This window comes from Poecile atricapillus, chromosome 25 (assembly GCF_030490865.1).
Source record: "Poecile atricapillus isolate bPoeAtr1 chromosome 25, bPoeAtr1.hap1, whole genome shotgun sequence".
Classification (NCBI taxonomy): domain Eukaryota; kingdom Metazoa; phylum Chordata; class Aves; order Passeriformes; family Paridae; genus Poecile; species Poecile atricapillus.
Window position 1 is genome coordinate 1003853 of NC_081273.1, and position 25319 is coordinate 1029171.

The following is a 25319-nucleotide window of genomic DNA, read 5'->3' on the forward strand; positions in this document are numbered from 1 at the left end:
AGGTTTGGGCCATGCACTCTCCATGCACAGCACAGGCTAGGTTTTGCAAGGAGTCCGTCTGCTTCAGGAGGAAGAAAGGACTGGTGGCTGGAATTTAAATTAGTTTCCTTAAATGAGGAAAGCAGATCCAGGTATCCTGGGGGATGCAGACCTGTGATTAATCCAAGCTCTCCCTTGAGGTCTATTTTGCAGCAGCCACTTTATGGGGAGAGAGGGAGAGGAGGGCACAGGACCCCAGGGCCTTTCCTGCCCAGGTGAGGCTGTGAGCACTCCCCTGCTGCCTTGGAAAATCCCAACATGAGAACAAGCCCCAGACCCCTCTCCTGCTGCAAGCCAAGAACATCAGCAAGGTCTGCCCAGGTCTGCATGTCCAGCCCTCACACTGCCTCCTTCCCCCTCATGGAGATCCCATTGAGGAGCTGGGGTGGTGTTCAAAGCCAGCTGCAGAGCAGAAACCCAGACTGCAGCTTTCTGCAGGGACCAGGGAGCCAAAACCACCTCCAGCTCCTCCTAGAAACATCCAAGGGACTGCTTTAAATGGTGGCAGCAAACACTTAAGCTGTGGAGCCCATAAGGTCCCTCCCTGGCTCCATGGACATGTTCTGAGTGCTCCACACCCACAGGACATTTCTGACTGCCCCACACACACAGTGCAGCCTCTCAGGGTCAGCAGAGAGGAGCTCCAGCTCTGGAGGAGCTCTCACCTGTCTGCAGGTGTGGGCAGGGATGGTGGGACAGGGACTGGAGCAGGGCAGGCTCTGAGAACTCCTGTGGCCTTTTCCAATGGCCCTTCCAACTTCCCATCACGCAGCTCCAGGGACATGCTGAGCACACTGAGGCCTCAAAACATCACAGAATTACTTGTCCTGCAAGGAACTGCTTTTCAACCTACTATCTCTGCTAATTAAAACAATTAATTAGCCCATGTGCCACATGTCATACTCTGTCATTCCTGGCCAGTGTTACTGTGAATGTTCCCATGATTACATGAGACTTTCCAGTCCTTCAAGCACCAAACTCTTTCTTTTCCCCTTCAAGACATGATGTGCTGTTCCTTGAGCTAAAGAACCACCACTCCAGGGGTGGTTACTAGAATCAGTAATTCTAAGTCTCTTCACTAAGAGGAGGCAACTCACTGAGTGCAGAATGATTTCAGAATTACTTCTATTTTACATTATCAGGCTCTTTGATTATTTAATAATTGAAAAATATTATCAAACCATCTTTTGAATCCATCTGGGTGCACTGTTGGACTCAATGATCTCAGAGGCCTTTCCAACCTGAATGATTCTGTGATTCTCTAGTCTCTACATTGCTGTTAACCTGTTTTACAGATCCCAGATCCAGGCCTGGACCAACACTGGGTTTTGACCTGAAGTCAACTCAAAGCAAGTGAGAAGGGACTGACTGCTGGGTTTAGGTGAGAAATCCACTGCAGAGATGGATGTGAAGAACAGATTTAGCTTGAGGAGTGTCTGAAAGTAGCTGAGAGCCTGGTTATCAATTGCTGTCTTTATAGAAATACAGATCAGAAGGGTCAAACATTTCTGATTGAACTCCTGCTCTGAATCAGTGATGGATTAAAGTCCTGTGGCTGATGCCCACTTATTTCCAGAGCCAGACAGGATCTGGATGGTGTAGGAATAGAACTAGGATTCAGTATTCCTGTCCCTGGAAGTGTCCAAGGCCAGCTTGGACAGGGCTTGGAGCCGCCTGGGCTGGTGGAAGGTGTCCCTGCCCACGGCAGGGGTGAGACTGGATGGGCTTTAAGGTCCTTCCAACCCATCCTGGGACTCCAGAGGGGATTTCCTGAGCTGGCCCAGGCAGGGCACGCGCAGGACAGGTCAGTGTGGTTTCAGCCCTGTGCCCTGTCCCTGGTCAGAGCTGGGGAGCAGGGAAGGAGCCCCCACAGGGCAGCTGAGCCCCAGCTCTGCTCCCCACTCAGGCTCGGAGTCACTCCCTGCCAGAGGCGACACCCCCAGTGGTGCCTGTGGCTGGAAAAACATCCCTGAGCCTGCAGCGCTGGCACTTCCTGAGCCACGTCTGCCTCACCCCGTGCAAGCCTCACAAAGACACATTATGAAGAAAAGGAGGAAGTAATGAGAAGATTTTTTTTTTTCCTTGTTGTTGCTTTTTTTAATATCAGCAGCAGAAATCCCAATGCACAGCGCACAGAGACTGAGGAATGTGTCCTGAGAATCCCTCCCAGAGCCAGCCTGGAAAAGCAGATGCTCTCCAGCCAGCAGAGATGTTCCTGAGCTATGCAGAGCTGCAGACACAGCCAAGGCACAGCTGCACATCCTCTGCATCCCTACAGAACCACCCCAAACACAGCCAGCAGTGAGCAGGAATGTGCCCCCAGCACCACCTGCATTTACCCCCAGCACAAGGGTAAAAACAAACCATTGATGGGCCTGGAGGCTGCTCTTGATCAAAAACACACAAATGTAGAAGTAAAAACCACCAAACCTCACATCCATGGAGAAAAAGGCCACGCACACATGAGAGAACTGGGAAGACACACATGCACAGCCATGGCAGTTTTACAGCTTTTAAGTCATCATCAGGAAACAAATTAACTCTTGTTTTAGGAAACAGCCCAAGCACTTGCAAGGCTTTGGGAGGGAGGGCCTGGCACCCCAGCCAGTGTGTGACTGCCCCCCCAGCACAAAAACACTCCTTGCACTGCACCCCAGGCAAAATAATAATGGCTCTTTTGCTGGGGGAAAAGGAAGGATAATGGTTACTTAGAAAGTGCTCCAGACAAGCTGTCAGGTTGAATTCAGAGAACTGGAGTCTACTCTGGGACAGCGCTGGCTCGGGGTGATCCCTTGTGAGTTGGGTTTCCTGCCTGCTACAGCTTAAAGACAACGATTCTTTGTTTCCAGTTTTTCTGGTGAAAAAACACACGCCTGCCTCCGAAGAGGGTCAGGGAGAAAGCAGACAAAACACTAACTCTGGAATTTCAAAGGAAAACAATTAAAAAAAAAGAAAGTATAAAAAGCAATCCGAGCGCACTGGCTACTGTCTCCCCTGAACTCATAAATCCCTGCTTGGCCACACAGCCAAAATGAAAGGAGACCTAAAAAAGCCTCCCCTTTTTCTGCTGCCGAGCTAAAAATGGGATATTTCATCACCAGGCACACAAATATCATTGAGAAATGTTTTAGCAAGTACAGACAATTAGGAGGGCACAAAGCTGCAGCTGCTTTTCCTCTGCCACAACTGAAGCTGGAGAGTTTAAAACTTTTGATATTTTTCATTACAAATCTGAATCTTTTCGATCTGAAAAATGGCCTTTTCGGGAGAAGGGTTTTATGCAGGAATTTGAGAGCGTTTTCCTGTGGGAATTGTGCTTATGCAACCACATTCCCTGAGGTCTCTGCCCCTCTCTGCCCAGTCCCCCCAAATCTGAACCTGTTACCCCAAATTGTCACTCAGTTTGACAAGTGGGAGAGAATAGTTTTGAGGAGTTCCTACCAGTTTAAATGGAATGGAGGTTGCATCCTCAATAGTGAGAAAAGCAGCTGCACAGACTCATATTTTGTGAGGTGCCAGGGAATTGGAGCGAGATAGATTTTAACTGATGCTCCAACACCAGAAAACTCTTTCTTAGGGCCTCACCGTGATCACTGGTACAAAGTCCCAGGAAATCAGTCCGGATTTCAGATAATTCATTATTATCTGAATAAATTTCAGATTTATTTATCTTCTTAAATTTGCCAACAGCCCCACCAAACACACACCTTGTACCCAAACATCCTCACTGGTCACATGACTTCTGTAATGTGAATAAAAACATGGGACAGTCACAGAATAAACCCCTAAAATTCCCCCCTTCCATCTTTATTCATGCATTCACATAGAGATTTCTTTCCTCTTTGAAAGGCACCACATCCCTTTTTCCTGTGCTCTGCTTGAGTTTGGGTTGGATTTCTCAGACTTTGGGCTGGTTTGTTGCTGATCTCAAGAAGGATCCTATTCCCCTCTGCAACTCCCTGACAGAAGCTGGGTGGGGCCTGGGATTTCTCTCAGGAACAGAGAGAACATTTCTCTCCTGAACCTCTACAGGACAAGAGGAAACACCCTCAGGCCATGCCAGGGGAGGCTCAGGTTGGAAATTCTCCATGGAAAGAGTTGCTAAACACTGGAAGGGGCTGTCCAGGGAGGTTTGGAGTCCCCATCCCTGGAGCTGTCCAGGGAACACCTGGAGGTGGCACCCAGTGCTCTGGGCTGGGTGACAGGGTAGGGATTGGTCAGACTCGATGGGCTGGAAAGGCTTTTCCAATTTAAATGACTCTAGGATTCTGGGATTCTTTTGCCCTGGGCTGAGCCATGTGCAGAGGACTGTGCTGAATGGAATGCAGCTTTTGAAGCAAGATCCTGAATGAGCTGGAGACCAACAGCCCCAGGAACCCCTCTGGTTAATTCTCACCTGTGACCCTGAGCCTCCCTTCACACCCTCTGCACAAACACCACTTCCCTGGCACCAGCACGTACTGGAAAGCACCACACATCCCAGCCCAGGCATTCCCACAGGCTGCATGGACACAGGAAACTTCACACATCCACACACCAGGATTCTGCCTCTGGGAGCCCCCAGCTCTGCCCTGGGTTCAGCTCCTGCACAGCATTTTGCTCATGAATTAAACACACGAATTACACAGACCCCGACACACTAAAAACTTTAAAACTGTGCTGGAGCGAGGCCAGAGAGCTCAGAACCCTTTGGGGACATGGCCCTTTGGCCTCCCAATGTTGTTGTATGTGAATATTCTTTCCATGCCCCTATGGAAACCTGCTCAAATGACACCATTCTGCAGGAAAGCAGTTTAATGTCTCCGTGGACTGGGGCAGATCTGTGGGCTCAGATTCCTGTCCCTGTCTCCAGTACCCATAGCAGATCACTCATTGCTCCAAAGAGTCCCAGTAAATGACCCAGACCATCTCTGCAGTGGGAGAGGGACACAGCTCTTTCCATTCAGCCATGAGAGCAGCCCCATTTCATTTCCCAGAAAATTGCTCCCTAGCCAAAAAATACTGGTGATTTTCATTAGAGCAATTTACTCCTCAGAGACAGCTGAAGACAATTTGTCCCAGTGATGCTCAGTCCCATCCTTTGGAGTGTTTATGAGGCTGGGAAGGGGAGAAGCTGAGGCAGTAGAGGTCCTTGGAGTAGGATAAGGGTTCTACCTGTCTGCTGTGAGAGTGCTCAGCTGCCCTGGGCCCCAGATCTTTATCTGCTGTAAAGATCCCCCAGGTTTCTGCACTTTAGCTTCCCTAAAGCAGAGCTGCAGCTCCTTCTGTTTGCAGAGCTGGCACTGCAGGGAGTGAGAGGGCAGAAAACAGAAGGGAAAATGGGAGTCAAGTCTGCAGCTGCAGCCAGGGCAGCTCTACCTGCAGAGCCAGGGCAGCAAACCCAGCCCTGGGACACGGGCCAGGCTCCCTGTGCTCCTGGGCACATGGTCCTGGGGGAGGGAGCAGAGCCATGTGCTGCATCTGGAACATCTGCAGCTGCCTGTGCTGCAGCTGCACTTTTTTTTTTTGATGTGTGGATTCTTTTTTTGTGCTCATGGGTGGAACATGTTGTGTGAAGCACAGTGTAAATGTATGCAAAGGGCTCCTGTCTCTCCCTGGAATCTGCAGATGCAGGTTATTTGTGCTAGTTATGTAGAAAAATTACAGGAGGTGTGAAGAAAACTGTATTTTTTTCCTATCATTGGCATGTTTGGTACTATTTCATCACCTGCTTTTGAATCCTCAAGGGAAGGTGGTTAGAAAAACTCATCTGTTCTTATTCACAGGCATAGAGAGGAGAAATATTTACAGGATTGGTAAATTCCAGATGCATTGACATGAAGAAAACTGTTTAATCTTTTGAGAAGTTAAAAAAATGTAAAAAAATCGTAACTTTTAACCCGAAATTCCTTTTCCTAAAGACTATCATATTTTGGAGTGAAAATATCATCTTGAATTGAGCCCATTAAAAAGGAAACAAGGAAAATCCTGTTTCTTAAAAAAAAAAAACCAGACTGAGGCATTCCAAGTCCAGTTTTATGAGCATCATGAGTTTCTGCTGTGCTGTTGGATGAGCCACTTCATTCTGCTGTCCCAGCTCCTTATCTGCCAGCCTGACATGTTCTCCTGGCATCTTATCTCAGCAGAAACCTCAGTCAGCTGCAGTGGGTTGGAGTGGGGCACTTTATGCTACACCAACATCCAGTGTGGAAGGAATGATGGAATTTATGCCTTATAGGAAGAAATGGGGGAGGAGTAGATGGGATTTCAACATTTCTACGTAGTTCTTAATTTTTATTTGCCTCTCCCCGGGGTGTGCTTGGTGCTTTATTGACACATGATGAAAGTTCCATGTGAAGCTGAGGGCTCCACGCTGACAGCAGCGAACCCAGAGCTCTGTCAGCTGCACAGCAGAGACTCTGGAGGCCACTGAAAATGCAGGGGGAGGGACACTTTCCCCTCAAATTTCTTTCAGCCTTAGTGACTCAAGGCCAGAGTCACAAAGTGTTTAAAAATTCAGAGGAGTGCAGCTCTACAGAGATTTTCTCTTTAAGGAAAAAAATTAAAAAGTCAGACTTTTCTTGGCTTTATTTTTAGCAACTGCATGGCCTGAGACAGAATGAGCAGAGGTATGGGTGTAAGGGGAAATTGTGAAGGAGCACATATCCCTACTTTATTCACACAGCAGCAAGCCCAGCTTGGATGAACTTTAAACAGATGATTGTTAATGTCAAAGCAGCAGTCAGAGCAAAGCCTGAGTGGCTCTGTCTCTGCAATGCCCTGTTTTATCAACTGATACTCTCAGAGGAGAGAACAGCGTGCCAGGGAGCTTGAGCAGGCACTCACATGCTGGGCAAAAGGAACTGCTACAAGAAGCAGCCCTGATCTTGTGTCCAGGCCCAAGGCAGATGTTGGGGATGAAATGCAAGGAGAAAGGAGCAGCCAGACCCTCCATGCAGGAGCTGGATAAATGGGGGGTTAAATGGGGGGTTAAATGGGGGGTCTGTTTGCTGCAGCCCCTCAGTGGAATGGGAGGTTTTGTCTCTCTGCTTCAATAAAAGTCCTTCTCCCTTTCCCCACTGCTCTTTTTAATCTAAACTTGTGGCTCATCCATGAAGGCACGTTCTCCTGAAGAGCAGGGACGTGTTTGTACCTCAGTCTATCTGTGACATTGGCACAGGGATAGGCAGGGTGGGCAGGAGATTTCACCCTTCCCAGAAACTTCTCAAAGGAGGAGCTGAACAGAGCACAGGAAACAAACCCAAAGTCCCTGCAGTAGCACAAAGGGAAAGGAAAAGCCCATTTAAGGCTCCTGTCCGTACACACTGAGTTACAGACTCTACTTAGGAGTTACAGAGCACAGGACAGATCTTTGCTCTTTATCCCCCTGCTTGGCCTTTATCAACTCAACTTCTCTATGTAGGTAAGGGATGTGCTCCATCCTGCCCCTGCCCATGGCCATGCACTGGAACCAGATCATCCCTAAGGTCCCTTCCAACCCAAACCATTCTGGGATTCTGTGATCACACCCATCACACCAACGTTCACACCTTTATCCTGACTGAGTCCTTTGTCAATCAAAATAAGAACAGGGAGCAGGGCTGGAGCTGCAGAGGAAAACCTGAAACACCTGACTGAAGGACACACAAACAACCCCAAAGCCTGAAAAAGCCTCAAGAGGGTTATTAACTTTTAAACTTCAAGGTTTCTAAACTATAGCTACATGGTCAGAATTTCTACTAGATTAAAAAAAAAAAAAAAAAAAAAAGGGTTATTTGAAACAACAACAACAACAAAATAATAATAAAAAAAATCAAACTATTCCAAAGTGAAAGTGCCAAAAAGATATATTTGGTGTTCCCTAGTGGTTGAAATGAGCTACAGATCCATGGATGGGTTTGGAATACCTGAGTAGCCTTTACAGCAGTGAAATTTACTGTGAGAAAATTTTATCCTTTCAACTGTGAACTCAGAGAGAAACCGTATTTCAGGCCTTGTTGTCTGTGTGAGATTCCAAACTGTTCACATCAGGAACAGAAAATGTGCCACCAGTCCACCAGCTCAGCAGAACACAAGTGTGACAGTGACACATTTGATGCTGGCTGGACAAGCAGAGATGGCATTTCCAGCCTGGGTGGGGCTGCACAGTGAGAATTATTCCTTTTTAACCATGCTGGGAATGCAGAGCAGAGCAGAACATTTTCATGCCAAGGATATTATTAACAAGGTCTAGTTTTAACCCAATCAAACCCAGGACATTTATATGCAAAACACTGACCTTCTTTGGTGGCAAGACGTGAGGAATCTGTGTGGGATGGAGTGTTGTAGACCAGCAGTGAGCTACCTGCAAGGCAAGGAAAAGGAGTTAGAGCAGTCTGGGCACATTCTGCCATGGGCAACCATGAGGACAGGTAGGAAATGTTGTTAATGGCATGGAAAAACTAATTTTGCTGCTAATTAGGCACACATTTTCTGTGAAATTTATCTAAAAGCTTGGTAGCTGCAGGTCACACGTGCTGCTGTTTCCTCACTTGCCAAAAATAAAGATATTTGTCTCCTTCACTGAGTGCCTTGATGTACCCCATTGAAAACCGATCCTAAAGGGTGAGGCTGTACAGGTACAGAATCTATCCCAGCACAGCCTCCAGAAATGCCTGTGGCACAGATTGTGTGCAGGATAAGGAAGAAGCTTTTCTCTCTCTGGCTGTGATAGAGAAATTTCTTGTTTGAGGAAGAGGCAGGAGAAAAGACATGAATTGCACTGTCAGGACCTGGCCATTTTTAGAGTGTCACATGCTTGGTTTAGGGCCAGCAGCTGCACAGCTCTCACTGGACTCCAGCATCTTCTGAGCTCTGGGGAATTTGGGAGCAGCTCTCCTGGTTCAGGCTTTCCATCCAGCCCCACATGACAAGTGCAGCACAGAAAGAACCCATTGGAAGGGTCTCTGCTCTGCACAGTCTGTGGGAGAAATGTTCCTTTCTAAGTGTTTCCCTCTGGTTCTCCTGCAAGCTCTCCTGGAAATGGAGGAGAAGATTCTGGGAGATTAGGGAAGCCAGCATGAAATACACATTTCATGGCTGTCTGGTTAAGTGTGCTCACTCATCCCCTGGGCTCACCTTCCCTGCAGCTCCTTGGGGCTGGCTCAGTGACACTCCTGACAAGGCAGAGTCCTGTTTGTCCTGATGGAGCAGCAGCAATCCTGCCCTGAGAGTGCTTTCCCAGCTCTCCAGATGCCCTCGTTCAAGGGGGTCCTGCCCTGAGCATCCCCAGGCCCCTCTCTGCAGGTTCTACAGCAGCAGCTGAGCAGGATCCTGCAGCTGAGCCCTGCAGCCCCACATTCCTCTGGTGCACATGGTCCCAAGTGACCTCAGCTGCCCCTCAGCACTCACAGTGTCTCTCTTTCCTCTGGGAGCTGAGGTTTAGGCAGTTCCCTGCCAGATCTGAGAGCCATTGCAGGTGCTGATCCTGCTGGCCCTCTGCCCTCTGCTGCAGTGGATTTCTGTCCTTCCCACAACGCAAACAAAACCAGAGACTGCTCAAGCCAGCAAGGACACAGGCAGGAGGTGTGGGGAAACAAAGCTGCTCCAGGGAGGGGAGGATGGATGGTAGCAGATGCTGCAAGTCAGGGGATGTTTCCAAAGACCAGGATGGATGGTGAACGAGGAGGTAAAGAGTTCAGAGGGATCCCAAGGGCACCCTGGCTCTGAAAGCTGTCAATAGCCAAAGGGATTGGCTGAAATATTGAGAGAGATTGACTGCTGGAGGAATTGAAAGAACTCTGTCCACGTAACTCATGTTTTCATCAGATGGTTTCTGGCTTTGGCATTTTTTTCTTGAATATCTGTGGGGAAACTCCTGTCCACCACTCTCTCCTTTTCAGGTTATTTAAAGCAATCCTGAATGCAACGCCCATCCCAGCTTCCCCATGCCAGACAGGGAAGTGCTGGGGAATTCAGAAACGTGGTTTTCTATGACTAAACGGGCTGCAAATGAGTGGCTGGGGCGGTGGGGGTGGGGTGATGAATAGCACTGAGCAAGCAGGATCAACCTATAGCTACTTTAGGCTGAAAAATGCAGCCCAAGCCACTGGAAAGGGCCGGCGCCTCCCCCGGTTTAATTGCTCCAAGTTCTCACCTTTGCCCGGCAGTCTGAGGTTTCTGCTGGGAACACCACAGAGAGGGAAATGTGTTTCCTATTAAGGGTTTCAATGGAGGAGGGAAAGGGAGAAAGGCAGAGACCCAGACCAGGACAGAGGAAAGCAGACAGACACAAGCCAGGCTGCTCTTCCCTCTCTCCTTCGGGGGCAGAGCTTTGGCTGTGATGAATTTTCATTTCTGTTCCTGCTCCCCCTCCCTGGGTCAGCTCTCTCTGGGATGGTTAATGCAGTGAGGGCTGTCCTCCCGTAATTAATGTTTCAACACATTATTTTATGGCACCCCCCACCCTTCCTTTTCTTTTCCTTGCATTCATTACAAAAAGATGGAGAAGGACTGAAAACCAGGAGTGTTTTTTCCCCATAAATCCTTCCCTCTCACAAGGAAGCTCATCCTTCAGAGGAGCAGGAACATCTTGGTTCCACAGTTTGGGGATCTATTTAATTTGAAAGTCTTTTTCACCCTCACCTTCTGCAGGCCCTGCGTGGCTCCTGCTGGAATTCAGGTCCTGCTGCCCTTGGCAGGATGGTTCTGTTGAGCATTAACACATGGCTCAAAACCGCTGAGCAGTTTTCTGCTCCTCACCACAGCCTCATTCTTTCCCTTTCTGGCTCTTCTCCTTGGTGCACACCCCACACCCTGGCCCCCACCACCAAGGAGGGACAGGATGGAGGTGGCAGCTCAGCTTCTTTTGATCTTCATCCCAAACACTGCATGGATGCATCCAAAACTCCCTTCCCCTGCCCAACAGCTGCCTGGAGAGGATTCACCAGGCAGGATGTGCTTGAGAAAGGTCAGTCTGGACCCCAAGGTGTGTGGGGATGAACAAAAAGAAGGCAAATCAAGGTATGGCTTCACAATTTTAGAGAGGGAACTGAAAGAAACATGCAAAGAAAGATGATTGTATGAGGGGGTGGATGGAGAGTTCCCTAAAAAAGCCACTGGGGTGTTTTGGGAGGCTCCAAAGGATAGAGAGTGCTGCAGGACTGGGCTCTGCACTCTGAAATCTCCCGAGGATCAGAGATGCTGGAATTCCTGCCAGCTTCAGTGGCTTGTGGCAACAGGAAACAACTGCACCATTCTGATCCAGGCCTAAGCCAGAGACTAAAGGTGCTGGGGGATGAGTTTGGGTTACTCTCAACTGCATTACACAGCTCACCTTCAACCTTCCATTGCTAAAGCTGAGACTGAGCTTTTGTTGAGGTCATGCAGATGTTGCTGGTTTATTTTTTCAATCTGGACTCAGATGTGCCAAAATAATGTACTTCATAGGCAGCTTTAAGGAATTTTCACCCTGACCAGGAGTGTAAAATGTTGAAAAGCTTCTGGGAAAGCTCAGTTTCAGCAGGTCTCTTTGTCAGGTGAGCAAGCAGCTCAGAAAGTTCAGATCAGCTTTGTTTTTTGGAAAATAAACCCCAAAGTTGAGGATTCATGAATCACCACATATCCAGCTTCACATCCCGAGAGCACAAACACCTTTAGAGGGCCTGGGTAGAGGTTTGCAATTGTAGGTTTGCAATTCCCCCAAATCCTCCTGTGCTTGTGGCCATAACCTCTTCCCTACCCTGAGCAGCAGCAGAACTGAGTATCTGTGGGACAAACACCCTTCCAAAAGGGGAAAACTCATGAAAATAAGAGCCTCTGTCTGCATGGCACTGAGCTCTGGGCTCGGCACTGAACATCCACTGGAAGCTGGCCTGGAAAAGCCATCAGCCCCTCTGGAAGGTGTTACTCCACAAGGGAGACACCCAGCACTCCCCAGAGCAGCCTGTCCTCGGGCTGGGAACAGCTGTAGGGAGAGGAATGCTCTGCCCAGCTCCAGCAGACAGGAGCTGCTCTCATGAGCACGGCACTCACAGCACGTCTGGGGCTCAGCACACACAGACTCATCATCCTAAAGCTGGGGATGGGCTGGGATTGCATTCCCCGTGAAAAAGGAGTGAGTAATCTGCCTGAATCCAGCAAAGTTCCTCGGGTTTTGCACTGGCTTAATAGCACAGAAATCACTGCAGGCACTGGCCTGGAAGGACAGGATATTTTGATGCTCATTATTGCAGCAGCACTTAAATCCTGCAGCTGCACCAGAGCTCCAGTGCTGGGCTGTGGGGGTGTGAGGCTGTCCCTGCTCCACAGATCCACTCTCCCAATGGAAGGGCCCAGCGAGAAGGCAGGATGGCTGGTGCTACCTTACAGAGAGCAAAACCTCCTCATTTCAGTTATTGAAAGGGAAGCTGTGACCCAGGGATTGCTGTCCTGAGTGTCAGCATCCCTTGGTGCTTCCTTGCAGGACATGGAGACCAGCGTGATCCAGTGCCTGGGCTGGGTGGAATCGAGCTCCTGAGCAAATGGGCAGCAGCAGATGGCAAAGGTGGCCACTGAACCCAGGTTTTCAGGCTCATGCCATCAGATCAACAATGCAATTCCTCTGATACTGTTTTTGTATCCTAAACAATGGGACACAAACACTGGGGATGATCCTGGAGATGCCAACTAGGGAATTCCACTCCTGCCAGGCTTTCCAAATTCAGCCTTTTTCTGTGCTTTGAACCCTTACAACTCCATCTCTCTATCAGTTCTCAAGCCTTATCAAGAAGATGATTCAAGTGCCTCACTTGCATCTTTATCTTGTGGGAATTTAGAAGTCTTTCCGGTTACAAAGTGCCTGATTTCCCCAGCCCCAGTCAGCAGGTTTGGCCAAAGCACTGCTGGCTGCACAGAACTGCCTTCCCATTTCCCAGGAAAGTGTGTAATTCCACAGGCAAACTTTTGAAAGCTTCCTGTGGACCAGTAGCTCTTTGCTGGTGAAACAGAATTAAATTTGCCAATGATTTTGGATGGGAAATTATTTTATTGTCCAGTCACAAGGGTCAGAAACTGTTCAAATCCAACACTTTGGTTTTTTGTTGGCTTGACTTCTCAAGGAAAAGAAAGGTGGGGCTTCCAGAGGCACCCATCTGTGATTTAACTCCTGTGCCACAGGAGTCTGTGAAACTCCCACTGATTATAGGCAGGGAGAGATCAACTTTGAAGAAACTAAATTCTGTATCCTCTGGCCAGAGGAGACATCTTCAGCTGCCTTTTCATCACAATTGGATTTTCTAGTGGAGAAAATACACTTTTTCCTTTCTCTCCCTGTGCTTCCACCTTGATTTATGGCACATTCTGCTGATTTTGGAGTGCTTAAATAATGATACTCCTATAAAAGCTGTGTCACTTGGAAAACCAGCAGAGTGTGTGGGGCCCAGCTCCAGTTCTCTGGCTCATCACAGCACCAGTACCCTTAGCACACCTTTGTGGGGAAAGGAAGTGCTTTCAGCTCCATTTATAGGTGGAGACAATTGGATGTTGTGGATGCAATCATGATTGCACACAAGTCTTGGAAAATCTGAAATCTGAGACTCCCAGATCATCAGGTGCACGTCCCATCCCTAAGGTGATCATTCCTGTTTGGGTGCTGGGATAATGCTTTTCCAGACTGCTCACAGCTCCTGGCTTTGGGGCTTAAAAGAGTGAAAAGGGGAATTGGTTCCATCCCATACTCAAGTGTAGGGCAGAAAGGAGCAAAAAGTTTCCACAACCGTTTTCTCAGAGTCCTGGGTCATTTGCAAAACATCTGCTCTAGCACATTTACATATGGGGAATCACTCTTGGGCTTCCAACTCTCTCCAGCAAACCTGGAAGAAACAGATCTGCAAGAACACAGGAAATCTCCAGCCCTGGCCAGTTGTGGGTCCTGTTTATGGGGAGAGCACAGCCCTCTAACTGCAAAGCTATGGAATCATTTCCCTGAGACAAATCAGTTAATGTCAGGTTTAATCTCCATGGTAAATATGTGTATTTTTATCACATAGCCACAGATGTTGTTATCTGTAAGACTTATCTCCTTCAGAGCCCTGCTCAGTTCTTCACCTCCCTGATAGCGCCAGTAGCTCCATCTGTGTTCATCTGAACTTTCCAACCTAATTTTATTGCTCCTTTCCCTGTTTGCTTTCTCTGCTTGTCTTTCTCTGTTCATTTTCCCTCCACTGCAGGAAGAGCCCTGGGAGTTCCACAGCAGGACAAACTGGGGCAGTTTATCCCAGCAGCATGTCAGGACAGGGCTGGGAAGGGAATACTCACTTTCCCTGAGGTAACTGAGGTGAGACAGCAGGATTTCTGTGTTGTAGGGGGAGGTGGTGCGCAGGAAGTCGTCCTTGTTCATCTTGCAGAGCTCCTTGCCGTCCATGTTCTGGAAGATGGTGGTGTCGATCTCCATCAAGCCGTACTCCTTGATAGCCCACTCCAGCCACTGGCGCACGTGCTCCTGGGTCCAGAGGGTGGGATCTGGCAGGAGAGAGCAGAGCATGGGCTCACATCCCCCTCCAGGCTCCCTGCAGCTCCCTCCACCCCCAGCTCTGGGGCTGATGGTCCCGCTTGGCCAGGATGGGCTGGAGCAGGGCTCAGCACAGATAACCCAGCACGGTCTGGCTGTCCCCACCTGCCCAAAGCTCCCTCCTCTGCCTGGGAACAGCACTGCTGGCATTTGCCCTTCTCTGTCTGGAAGAAAGCTTTGGAGGGAGCTCCTGCCCCAGCTGTGGCTCTGCAAGGCTGTGCAGTACCAGCAGGGCTGTGCCAGTCCCCCGTGGGCACTGGGGAGCACCACAGCTGCCACAAGGAACCCTGAGCATGGGGGAGTCCATGGGCAGCAAAGGGGCTCTAAAATCAAATCAAGTCAAATCAAATCAAATCAAATCAAATCAACAAAATAAAAATCAAATAAAATAAAAATAAAATTATCAAATAATCAAAATAAATTAAAAATAAAAATAAAAATAAATTAAAAATAAAATAAAAATAAAAATAAAAATAAAAATAAAAATAAATTAAAAATAAAAATAAAAATAAAATAAAAAATAAAATAAAAATGAAATGAAATGAAATAAAATAACATAAAATAAAATAAAATAAAAAATAAAAATAAAAATAAAAATAAAATAAAAAATAAAATAAAAATGAAATAAAGTAAAATGACATAAAATGACATAAAATGACATAAAATGACATAAAATGACATAAAATAAAATAAAATAAAATAAAATAAAATAAAATAAAATAAAATAAAATAAAATAAAATAAAATAAAATAAAATAAAATAAAATAAAATAAAATAAAATAAAATAAAATGAAATAAAATAAAATAAAATAAAATAGTGTTGCTAAAACAGAGCAGCTTGCCCTGGGTGTGAGTCAGAGTTATTCACCCTGGGGCAGGCACACAATTCTACCTCCCCTCTCGTGTGAACCCACCCAGCTCTGTGAGGGCAGGGTGGATTTTGTGCTGTCTGGGCATCCCTGACTGTCAGCAGAGCTCCAGCTGTGGGATCTTTATTGCTGCTGGTGACGTAAGAGATGCTCTGAGCCCGGCTGGAGCTCAGACCCTGTGGAGATGAGTGGCTGCACCAGTGGTTAAAAAAAGAAATCAGCCTTTGAATTCTGAAAAAGGCATTAGATCAGAGAGCCCCAGCAAGAGCTGGTGCCACAATACCACTGACAGAGTCATTTTCAGAGCATATCAGCATTTTCAGATGTTTCCTGTGCTGCTGCTCCCCACGTATCCCATTTCCAAATTTGAGCTGCACATTCATGTTCTGCTGCAGCTGGAGAGGATTGCAAAGAAGTTTAACCTTTGGAGATGTCTGATGTGTCATAAACAGCTGGTCCAGCTCTGAGAGAAACCTCAGCCACCTCAGATCCCGGGATCTGAGGACAGGATCAGGAACCTGATCTGCCCTGATCTGTGGATCAGGAACATGCACAGGGCTGTGGGGCTGCTCTGGGCAGAACAAGGAATGCCTCTGCCTGGATTTTAGGGAGTAAAAAGCAATGCCTCAGCCCAGAGCACGAGGGCTGAGGGCATCCCTGGGCACAAAAGGTCAGGAAGTGCCCACACCTGGCATTCCTGGGCACCTGAGTCCTGGAATAACGGCACCAAACAGGGAGCTGAGACCAAGGGGACTGAAATTACAGCTGAGACCTTTCCCCATTGAATCTCCAGAAAACCTGGGCTGCTGAAAGCTCAATTCAGAACATGGAATTTACAACCCCACACCTTTGCAAGTCTGCTCTGGGAACGACAGATGGATTTCCTTCAGGTTTTGGCAATAGTTAATTGAAATTCTGCTTTCTAAGCACTGGCAAAAGGCAGCAAATTTTACAATGCAAGTATTCAAGGGAAGATTCTTTTTTTTTTTTTTTTTTTTAATTGAGAGACTTATTTGTCTTGAGTTTTGAAAACAAACCAACATCTAGAGGGAAGAGTGAATTTGTGGCCTCCCTTTAAACACTGTAAAGGACATTGAACGGTGTGTGAAAATCTGCGTTCTTGAAACATGACTTAGAGCTCATTATTACTGCTATTATAAGCCTAATGTGACATTATTCTTACTTATCTTCACCCTAATGCGCTATAAATCTCCATTCTGGATTAAATTAAAATATCCAAATGCCTTTCTTGGATGACTTGGGCCTTGTCTCCTGCATCCAGAGATCTGGGATGATGTTCATTATTGTCTTCCAAAGTCTGGTAAATCTCTGCTCTTTCAAATATCTCAAGGGTTTGATTTGTGGATGGTCATAATGGGAGGAAAGTCCTTTTCTTGACTTTCCTTCAAAGAGGAGATTCCAAACCTTCTCTTCCACTGGAAGCACTAAAAGTAATTTCTCCTATTTCAACAATGCTAAACTTTAGCTCACCCTTGTTTTTTTTAAACGTACAGGATAAATACAGGAATGTTTAATAACACAGGGAGTGCTTGGTGCCAGCTCCACCCCTCCAGGCAGGGTGACACTGGGCAGGGCTGTGCTGCTGTCCCCAGGCAGCTCAGCCACTTTCCCAAACATCAGCTCAAAGGGGACTTCATGATTTGCCATCAATCTTTTATTGGCTTCTCCTCACTACATTCAGTTCAAGCTTTTCCTTTTCATCCTGAATGGCAAACAAGCACTTGGGAATTGTCATCTGTTCATGGTCAAGCCACACTCTGAGAAAGGAGCTGAATTCTGTGAGTGCATTTCCTTCTGCCAGTGCTGTCTGCTGCTCCAGCCCTCCCTGCCCTGGTGAAACCCTCGGAGCTGGGCGAGTTCTGAGATGTGCACGGGGCCAGCACTCGGCTCCTTTGCTGGAACATTCCTGGCCCTGACTGTTTATATGGATGTTGTTTAAAAACTTCACAGGGAAACAGCTCCTCACTGCAGGTTCAGGCTTCACCTGTTCCCCCCACAGCAGCTCTCACCCTGAGTGTCCAAATGCATCCTGAGCATCCTGTCAGCTCCAGGCAGCAGCTGTGGACACCAAACACAAACAAAGCTGGACAGGAATGTTTCTGTGTGACAATTTTTGGAAGGATAACATAGCTCCTGCAAAATATATTTTTTTCTGGGTTTGTACTTCTAACAAAAAAAAAAATGGAGACAAAATAGCTCATTTTGAATCAATCAGTGTGACTTGAAAGTGCAGCTGGATCCTGAGAGCACCAGGGGAGTTAAAACTTGGGCCCACTTCATTCCTCTTTGATCATCCCCTGCGTGTCCCAGGAAGCAGATTCTCCTCTAACACATGACAGGAGATGGATTTAGTTCAGCACACCAAAACAACACTTCATTCCAGGAAAAAACAATTCAAAAGAAAATTTAAAAAAAAGAGAAGAAAAAGCACCAATTATCTGCTGCCTATCCTGATTCAGATCATGCACTCAGACATGGGAATTCCCACTAGCCAGAAACTCTGATATTTTCCTTATTTTTAGCGTGGTTTGTAAGAGAGAAAATTCCTGTGGGAGCAGATAAAGAAACTAAAGGAAGAGCTGTTGCAGGCAGAGCAGGAAAGCTGCCCCAGCGTGTGGTGGTACCTGCAGGGACGATGACTCTCCTCTCGTTGGTGGTCATGTTGGGGGGAGGCCCGTTCTTCTCGTCCATGTAGGTGCTGTAGCTCATGGCGTTGGACTCGGTCCCTGCTCCCACCAGCTTCCCACACTTGCTCACGCTGCAATCCACGGGGGACTCCCTGAAAGGCAAAGGGAAAGCTGGGTCAGCACTGCTGCCCCTTCAGCCCTGCAGCACAGGAGGGCTGGCTCATGGACACGGCCCAAGGGGGGACATTCGGGGAGTTCCCTTATCTGGGAGCCGTTCCTGACCTGTTCCTGGGGGTCACAAAGGGGTCTGTGGGGCACAAGTCACACAGGGGATCTCTGATAACACAACCAGGTGGAGTCTCCAAGGGAATGAGTTCCAGACAAGACAACGTGTGCTGTGGCTCTGAAATACCTCCATTCCCAAGCCAGGTAAGGAGCTGGTGCCTATTACACCAGCCTGTGGGTTCCACCCCACTCGCTCATCGCTGCCTGCTCCATGCATTCCAGCAATCCTGGGTGCTCCTGGGAGCCCCTGCCAGGCTGCTCCATCCTTTGTGCTGCTCAAACGCCCCTCGTGTTGCAGTGGAGCCTGGCACTGGCACACAGGTGCTCTGAGGTGTTTCTGCAGAGCTCACAGGGACACAGGAACAGCCCTTTCATGGCATTAACAAAGAACCCAAAACACCCACCCAAAGTGACAGGGCTGTCCCCAGAGAACACCCATGGCAGCACGGAGTCTGATTTATACAGGACAGAACTTGTCTGTTCTTGGAGCCTGCCAGAGCTCCAGGAGCATTTGGATAATGCTCAGGGACATGGTGGGATTGCTGGGGTGTCCTGTGAGGGACAGGAGTAGGACTTGGTGATCCTTGTGGGCCCCTTTCAACACAGCCTGTTTAATTATTCTATTGTTCAATTATTCTATTATTCTGTTATTCTATTATTCTCTGATTAATAGTGCCACAGCTCATTACCTGGTGAGGAAATCTGGGAATCTGGGATGCCCCAGGCATGAGTCAGGAACTTCAGACCTCAGTACCAGTATGAAAAGGTCTCTGGCCCCAGTTTAACTCCTGAGGTGCTGGAGTGATGAAGAGGGGACATCCAGCAGCTCAGGAGGCGCCGTGCTAAGGCCGGGCCTACTGCAGGCCCTTGGGAAGGCTCTGGGAGAATTGGGAGCATCCAAATCCCAGAGAGAGAGCAGGGATTGTGCTTTTCTCCAGCTGCAGGAGCAGCTCCTGCCTTTAGTCCCTTCAAACCCCAGCCCTGAGCCTGCCACACACAGCACATCCCATCTTGAAGGACTTCCAGGGAAGGGAACATCCTTGCTCTCACCTTTCCAAGGGGGAATTAGTGCACAACCTCTGCACAGAGCAAAGCCAGGCTTCAATGCCAGAGCCACCCTCCTCCTCTGCCAGAAGCCAAGAGCTTTGGGAGGGAACTGCTGGAGCCAGAGGCACAGAGAGTGTGCTCTGATCTCTGATACCTGGCTCTGACACCCAAGAAATTTCACTGAATTTCACATAACACCATGGAAACAATTGTTAAAGTTACATAGAAAAACTAGGAGTGTGCGTGTGTAAATTAGAGAGTTTTCTTAAGTCACTAGGTGAAAAAGTTAAAGATTTAAGCTCTTAAAAAGCAAAAGACAAGATGGAGGATTTATGGTGTTGTCTCTTCTTCCTTCTTCTTCCTTCTTCATCTTCTTCTTCTAGAGGTTTTTGGGTAGTAGAAAGTGATTGGATAAAGTATGCCACAGTGCAGCACACAGGTGTTGGGTCACTGGGTCACTAAGAAAAATAATTTCCTTGGCATTTGTTAATTGGATAAATGGACATATAAAAGACTTTGAAGAAGTTCTTTGTTATCCATTTTTCACTTTCCCATCTTAGTGCACATAGCTCCTTGTACCCTGTATATATGTAATATGGATAAGAGAAGATTAAACAACCAAGTCTGAACAAGAGAAAGCCGCCTCTCTCTCATCAGTCTCAGTCCAAGGGGGAAAAGAACCCAGCCACAAGAGTCCCATCAGGACAGGAAACCATTCCCTGCAGGGTAAGAACGGTGACAGTGCACAAATCCCACCCTCTGAGCTCAGCTGGCAAGAATTCCAAGCAGGACACTAAACAAATTTGTCTCTTAACCTGAACTGGGGGTGGAGGGAGAAGTGCCTGAAATTCAGTTATCATGGCTGGGAGATAAATGCTCCACTGAGATATTCCAAGGCAGACGGTAATTTTTTCCTCATGTCTGACGAAGGGAATGTTGCTGGAAAATGGAAATAAGATGTATAACTTACACATGTTCGAATTTAAGGCTTTACTATTTCGCCTACTGTTTTTCCAGGCAGGGAACCAAAATCCGCCTTCAGAGAGGCAACTGCTGAAGGTTTAATGTCCCTGAGGCGGCTGGGGAGAGGCTGAGGAGCTGCAAGGACACGGGGATTGCACAGAGAACGGAGCAGTGAATGATTCCCTGAGCCAGTGCCCCTGGCAGGTGGGAACACAGCCAGAGCTGAGTCCTGCTGGGCACGGCCTGGGCTGGGCAGGGCCAGGGGGCATCCGGGATCCAGGTGTGACAGAGAGATCCAGATGTGACAGTGAGATCCAGGTGTGACAGCGAGATCCAGGTGTGACAGTGAGATCCAGGTGTGACAGTGAGATCCAGCTGTGACAGAGTGATCCAGATGTGACAGAGAGATCCAGCTGTGACAGAGAGATCCAGGTGTGACAGTGAGATCCAGGTGTGACAGAGAGATCCAGGTGTGACAGAGAGATCCAGGTGTGACAGAGAGATCCAGCTGTGACAGAGAGATCCAGGTGTGACAGTGAGATCCAGATGTGACAGTGAGATCCAGATGTGACAGAGTGATCCAGGTGTGACAGTGAGATCCAGGTGTGACAGAGAGATCCAGGTGTGACAGAGTCATCCAGCTGTGACAGTGAGATCCAGATGTGACAGTGAGATCCAGATGTGACAGACTGATCCAGATGTGACAGTGAGATCCAGGTGTGACAGAGTGATCCAGATGTGACAGAGAGATCCAGGTGTGACAGTGAGATCCAGATGTGACAGAGAGATCCAGGTGTGACAGTGAGATCCAGGTGTGACAGTGAGATCCAGATGTGACAGAGTGATCCAGATGTGACAGAGAGATCCAGGTGTGACAGTGAGATCCAGATGTGACAGTGAGATCCAGATGTGACAGAGAGATCCAGATGTGACAGAGTGATCCAGATGTGACAGAGAGATCCAGGTGTGACAGCGTGATCCAGATGTGACAGGGTGATCCAGATGTGACAGAGAGATCCAGGTGTGACAGTGAGATCCAGGTGTGACAGTGAGATCCAGATGTGTCAGTAAGATCCAGATGTGACAGAGAGATCCAGATGTGACAGTGAGATCCAGATGTGACAGTGAGATCCAGGTGTGACAGTGAGATCCAGATGTGACAGTGAGATCCAGATGTGACAGAGAGATCCAGATGTGACAGTGAGATCCAGATGTGACAGTGAGATCCAGGTGTGACAGTGAGATCCAGATGTGACAGTGAGATCCAGATGTGACTCTGTGCTCCAGGGTCTCACATTGTCCTCCAGGGTCTCAGAATGTTCTCCAGGGTCTCAGACTCTTGTGCTCTTGGCTCACTGTCCCTGGTGAGTGACCATCCTCCTCTCCTGCCCTGCCTGGGCACCAGGGTTCTCTCTCCCATCGTGCTCTGGAGTTAAATTTCCCTGGAAAATGCCCCTGCAGATGGGACATGCACTATTTATGATCAAATAATTCCATATATTCCACTCAAACAGCTCCATGGGGAGCTGTTCCAGCACAGGCCCCACCTGCAGTGCTGAGTCCAGCTCTGGGGCCTCTAACACAAGAAGGATGTGGATCACTGGAGCTGCTGGAGCAAATCCAGAGGAGATCATGGAGATGCTCTGAGGGCTGGAGCCCCTCTGCTCTGGAGCCAGGCTGGGAGAGCTGGGGGTGCTCACCTGGAGAGGAGAAGGCTCCAGGGAGAGCTCAGAGCCCCTGCCAGGGCCTAAAGGGGCTCCAGGAGAGCTGCAGAGGGACTGGGGACAAGGGATGGAGGGACAGGACACAGGGAATGGCTCCCAGTGCCAGAGGGCAGGGCTGGATGGGATATTGGGCGGGAATTGTTCCCTGTGAGGGTGGGCAGGCCCTGGCACAGGGTGCCCAGAGCAGCTGGGGCTGCCCCTGGATCCCTGGAAGTGCCCAAGGCCAGGCTGGATGAGTCTTGGTTTGGAGCAACCTGGGGCAGGGGAAGGTGTCCCTGCCCACAGCAGGGTTTGGGATTTGGATGATGTCTAAGGTCCCTTCCAGCCCAAACCTCTCAGGGATTCTGTGACTCTGTGATATCCACACTCTTGAATACCAACACCTTCTAAAGATCTCTCCATGTTTCTGTGGGCATGGAATGAGCACCAGGACAGAGCAGAGTCCTTGGCTGGTTGTGCTCCCTGCTCACATCGTGCATACCCACATGACCCTCAGTGAAGTAAGCAAAATAACCCCGGGGCTGTGAGATCCCCTCGGTGTTTTTGTGATGATTTTTCACATCACAGATTCTGTTCTGGCAGTTCAGACCCTGCCCATCCCTTGCTCTGTGTCTCAGAAGCCAAACCTGGACAGCCAAGTACAGGAACCATCTGGCAGAAAGGTCTGAAGAGAAATTTAAGGGACTGAGGTGCTCTACCAGGCCCTGTGGGCAGAGGAGGCACCCCATTAATCCTGCAGGACACTGAATGTGCTGCAGGTACCTGGTAGGATCGTGTCCATGTGGATGCAGAGCTGCCTCCCTTCCCTCCGGGGATGTTTTTGGGATGGCTGCATCCAGAGCTAACCCTGTTGGATACTCAATGGGAAATAGCATCAACCAAACTGAACTGGGCAGGAAACTGAGCTGTCCCTGAGAAAACACCATGGAATCTTCAGTGACAGCAAGTGAGAAAATCCTTAACTTTGTGTCCTCTGGAACCCAGCATTTCCTACCAAACACAGTCTTTTCTTGGGAACTGAGACAGTTCTGCTGGTCAGAGTCACCCCTGCAGCCCCTGCCCCAGATGAGGAATTTATCCCAGCAAGGGGGGAGTGGAGCTGTGGCCACACAGGGAAGGATTCAGCCTGGGGAACAACGAGAGTGTCAGAGGAGAGCAGGGAGCTGTGAGCAGTGGATGGTGTATTCATGGAATATTGCTCCTTCCTCAGCTCATGCATCACCCATGGACAGGCTGGGATTCATAGAAATACTCCCTGATCATTTGAGGGCATTTCAGATGCCAGATCAATCCCTGATTTTCCCAGAGACTCCAGATGTTCCAGTGGCTCTCCATGCTGGATTTGCTCAGGCTCTGGCAGGAAATGTTGTGGATGCACAGGTAAATGGACACAGCTGACTGCAACAGCTCTCTGGAGCACAGTCCCTGTGGCATGTCCAAGGAACATGAAGCAGAACTCATTCCCGCTGTCCAGAGGCTCCTTGTTCCAGCAGCTCTCTGTGGAGATGCCAAGAGTTTGGTGTTTGGGAAAGTTTTTCCTAGACTGGCCAAAATGGACAAGCAGCTCGCCTGGCAGTGACCAGTAAATCCTCTGTACAGCTCCAGCCTGGGCTCCAGAGGTGTGGAAATAAAACAATCACTGTCCCAGGGCTCTCTAGGAATCAGCTTTGGCTTCTGCTCGAAAGAGCAAAATAATGGATTTCAGGAATTTCTGAACCTAGCTCAGGGGAATATTTCCTCCTTTTCCTATCTTTTCATTCCTCCTTTCTTCCACCCCTCCTTTTTTTTATTATTTTTTTTTTTTTAATTTGCTCCTTTTTAGTGTAGAGCCCCATTTAAATTTGTTGTTGTTGAGTGAAGGAAGGAAGAGCAGACACTGGGATTCTACTTGTGTTCCCCTCTTACAGAAGGAACAGTCATCTCCAAATTTGCATCTGCCTGTGCTTCAGTGCTGCTCTCAGGAATGCCTCGGGAGGAGGGAAACTCCCGCTGAAAGAGGCTGCAGAATGCCGAAAGGATGGCAAATTGAGGTTATTTGTCCCATGCAGGTAAAGGCGAACAGGAGGGAGGTGCTGGGGCAGAAGGAGCCGGTAAATCCCACTAGAGGGCTCACACGCTGCTCCGCGGGGAGCTCATCCCGGCACACACCACACAAGGTCCCTTTGGCTCGCTCTGCCACCGTCCCCAGGCCACCAACACCTTGGGGACCCCAACCTTGCTGTTATTTTCATGTTCTGAAGCAAGAGAAGCATCACAGAATCCCTGAGCGGTTTGGACTGGAAGGAGCCTGGAAGCCCATCCAGCCCCACCCCTGCCATGGGCAGGGACCCCTCCATTATCCCGGGATGCTCCAAGCCCTGTCCAGCCTGGCCCTGGCCACTCCCAGGGATCCAGGGATAGCCCCAGCTGCTCCCAATGGCTCTGCAGAGCGGCTCCAAAGCATTGCCAAAGCACAGACTTCATTATTTCAGCTCCACAAAATCCGTGCCACAGCTGGGACTGCCCAGGGAAGACTGCCCACATCCAGCAGCACAGGAGAACCTTCTTGCACATTCGAAGATCATTTTGTAATATTACTTAAAAATCGCTCACTGAGTTTACCTGCAAATGCAGATCTGGGGAAGCTCAGTAAATGCAGTCAAGATCTAGAATTCCTGTTGCTTGGTTCATTTGGAATTGATGTAAAATACAAGGAAAACTCTATTATAAACATTGGTTGTAAATTTGGTTAAACTTTACCCAGCATTCCTCTAAATAATCCTATTTTATTCAGTAAAATTTCAAATGTGAAAGATATTTTTGTTTATTTTGGTTTGGTTTTTAAATATAATTTTAAGTGGGTTTTGCTCTGAGCAAGGTGCTGTCTGTGAGGACAAGGGCAGATTCTGAGGCCATAAACTGTCTCAGGCTCTGATAACAGTAGAGGAGTTAATGAAATTTCTACATCTGAATCTTGCAATAATACAGAATTTCCATCTTCTCCCCTAAAACACTGATCCCTGCCTGAGCATCTCCTACACACAGTTAGGATGCACTTATCTGGAAAAATTCTTTCCAGTTTGAGGGTAAACCAGGGGATCCTCGCATGGGGTAGAAGGCTGAGTGGGCTTTCCATGTTGTTTAGCCCTTGAAGAGGTCCTTCAAAGACCTTTCTCCCACCCTGCTGAGGATCAAACCAGCTCATCACACCTTCAGCCCTGCTTCTGGTTTCTGAGAGAAAGAGAAAAGCTGGGCACTG

General features: G+C 48.3%; 1 protein-coding gene across 2 annotated transcripts in view; it reads right to left on the bottom strand.

Moving 5' to 3' along the window:
- FLI1 (Fli-1 proto-oncogene, ETS transcription factor) overlaps positions 1-25319 on the bottom strand; it is a 74258-nt gene that overhangs the window by 10132 nt on the left and 38807 nt on the right. For both annotated transcript variants that reach the window (XM_058856954.1, XM_058856955.1), the window contains exons 3-5: positions 18060-18214; positions 14293-14496; positions 8297-8362 (exon numbers count right to left, since the gene is read on the bottom strand). In XM_058856954.1, coding sequence (XP_058712937.1) covers positions 8297-8362; positions 14293-14496; positions 18060-18214 — 425 coding nt within the window. The remainder of the gene's footprint in view (positions 1-8296; positions 8363-14292; positions 14497-18059; positions 18215-25319) is intronic.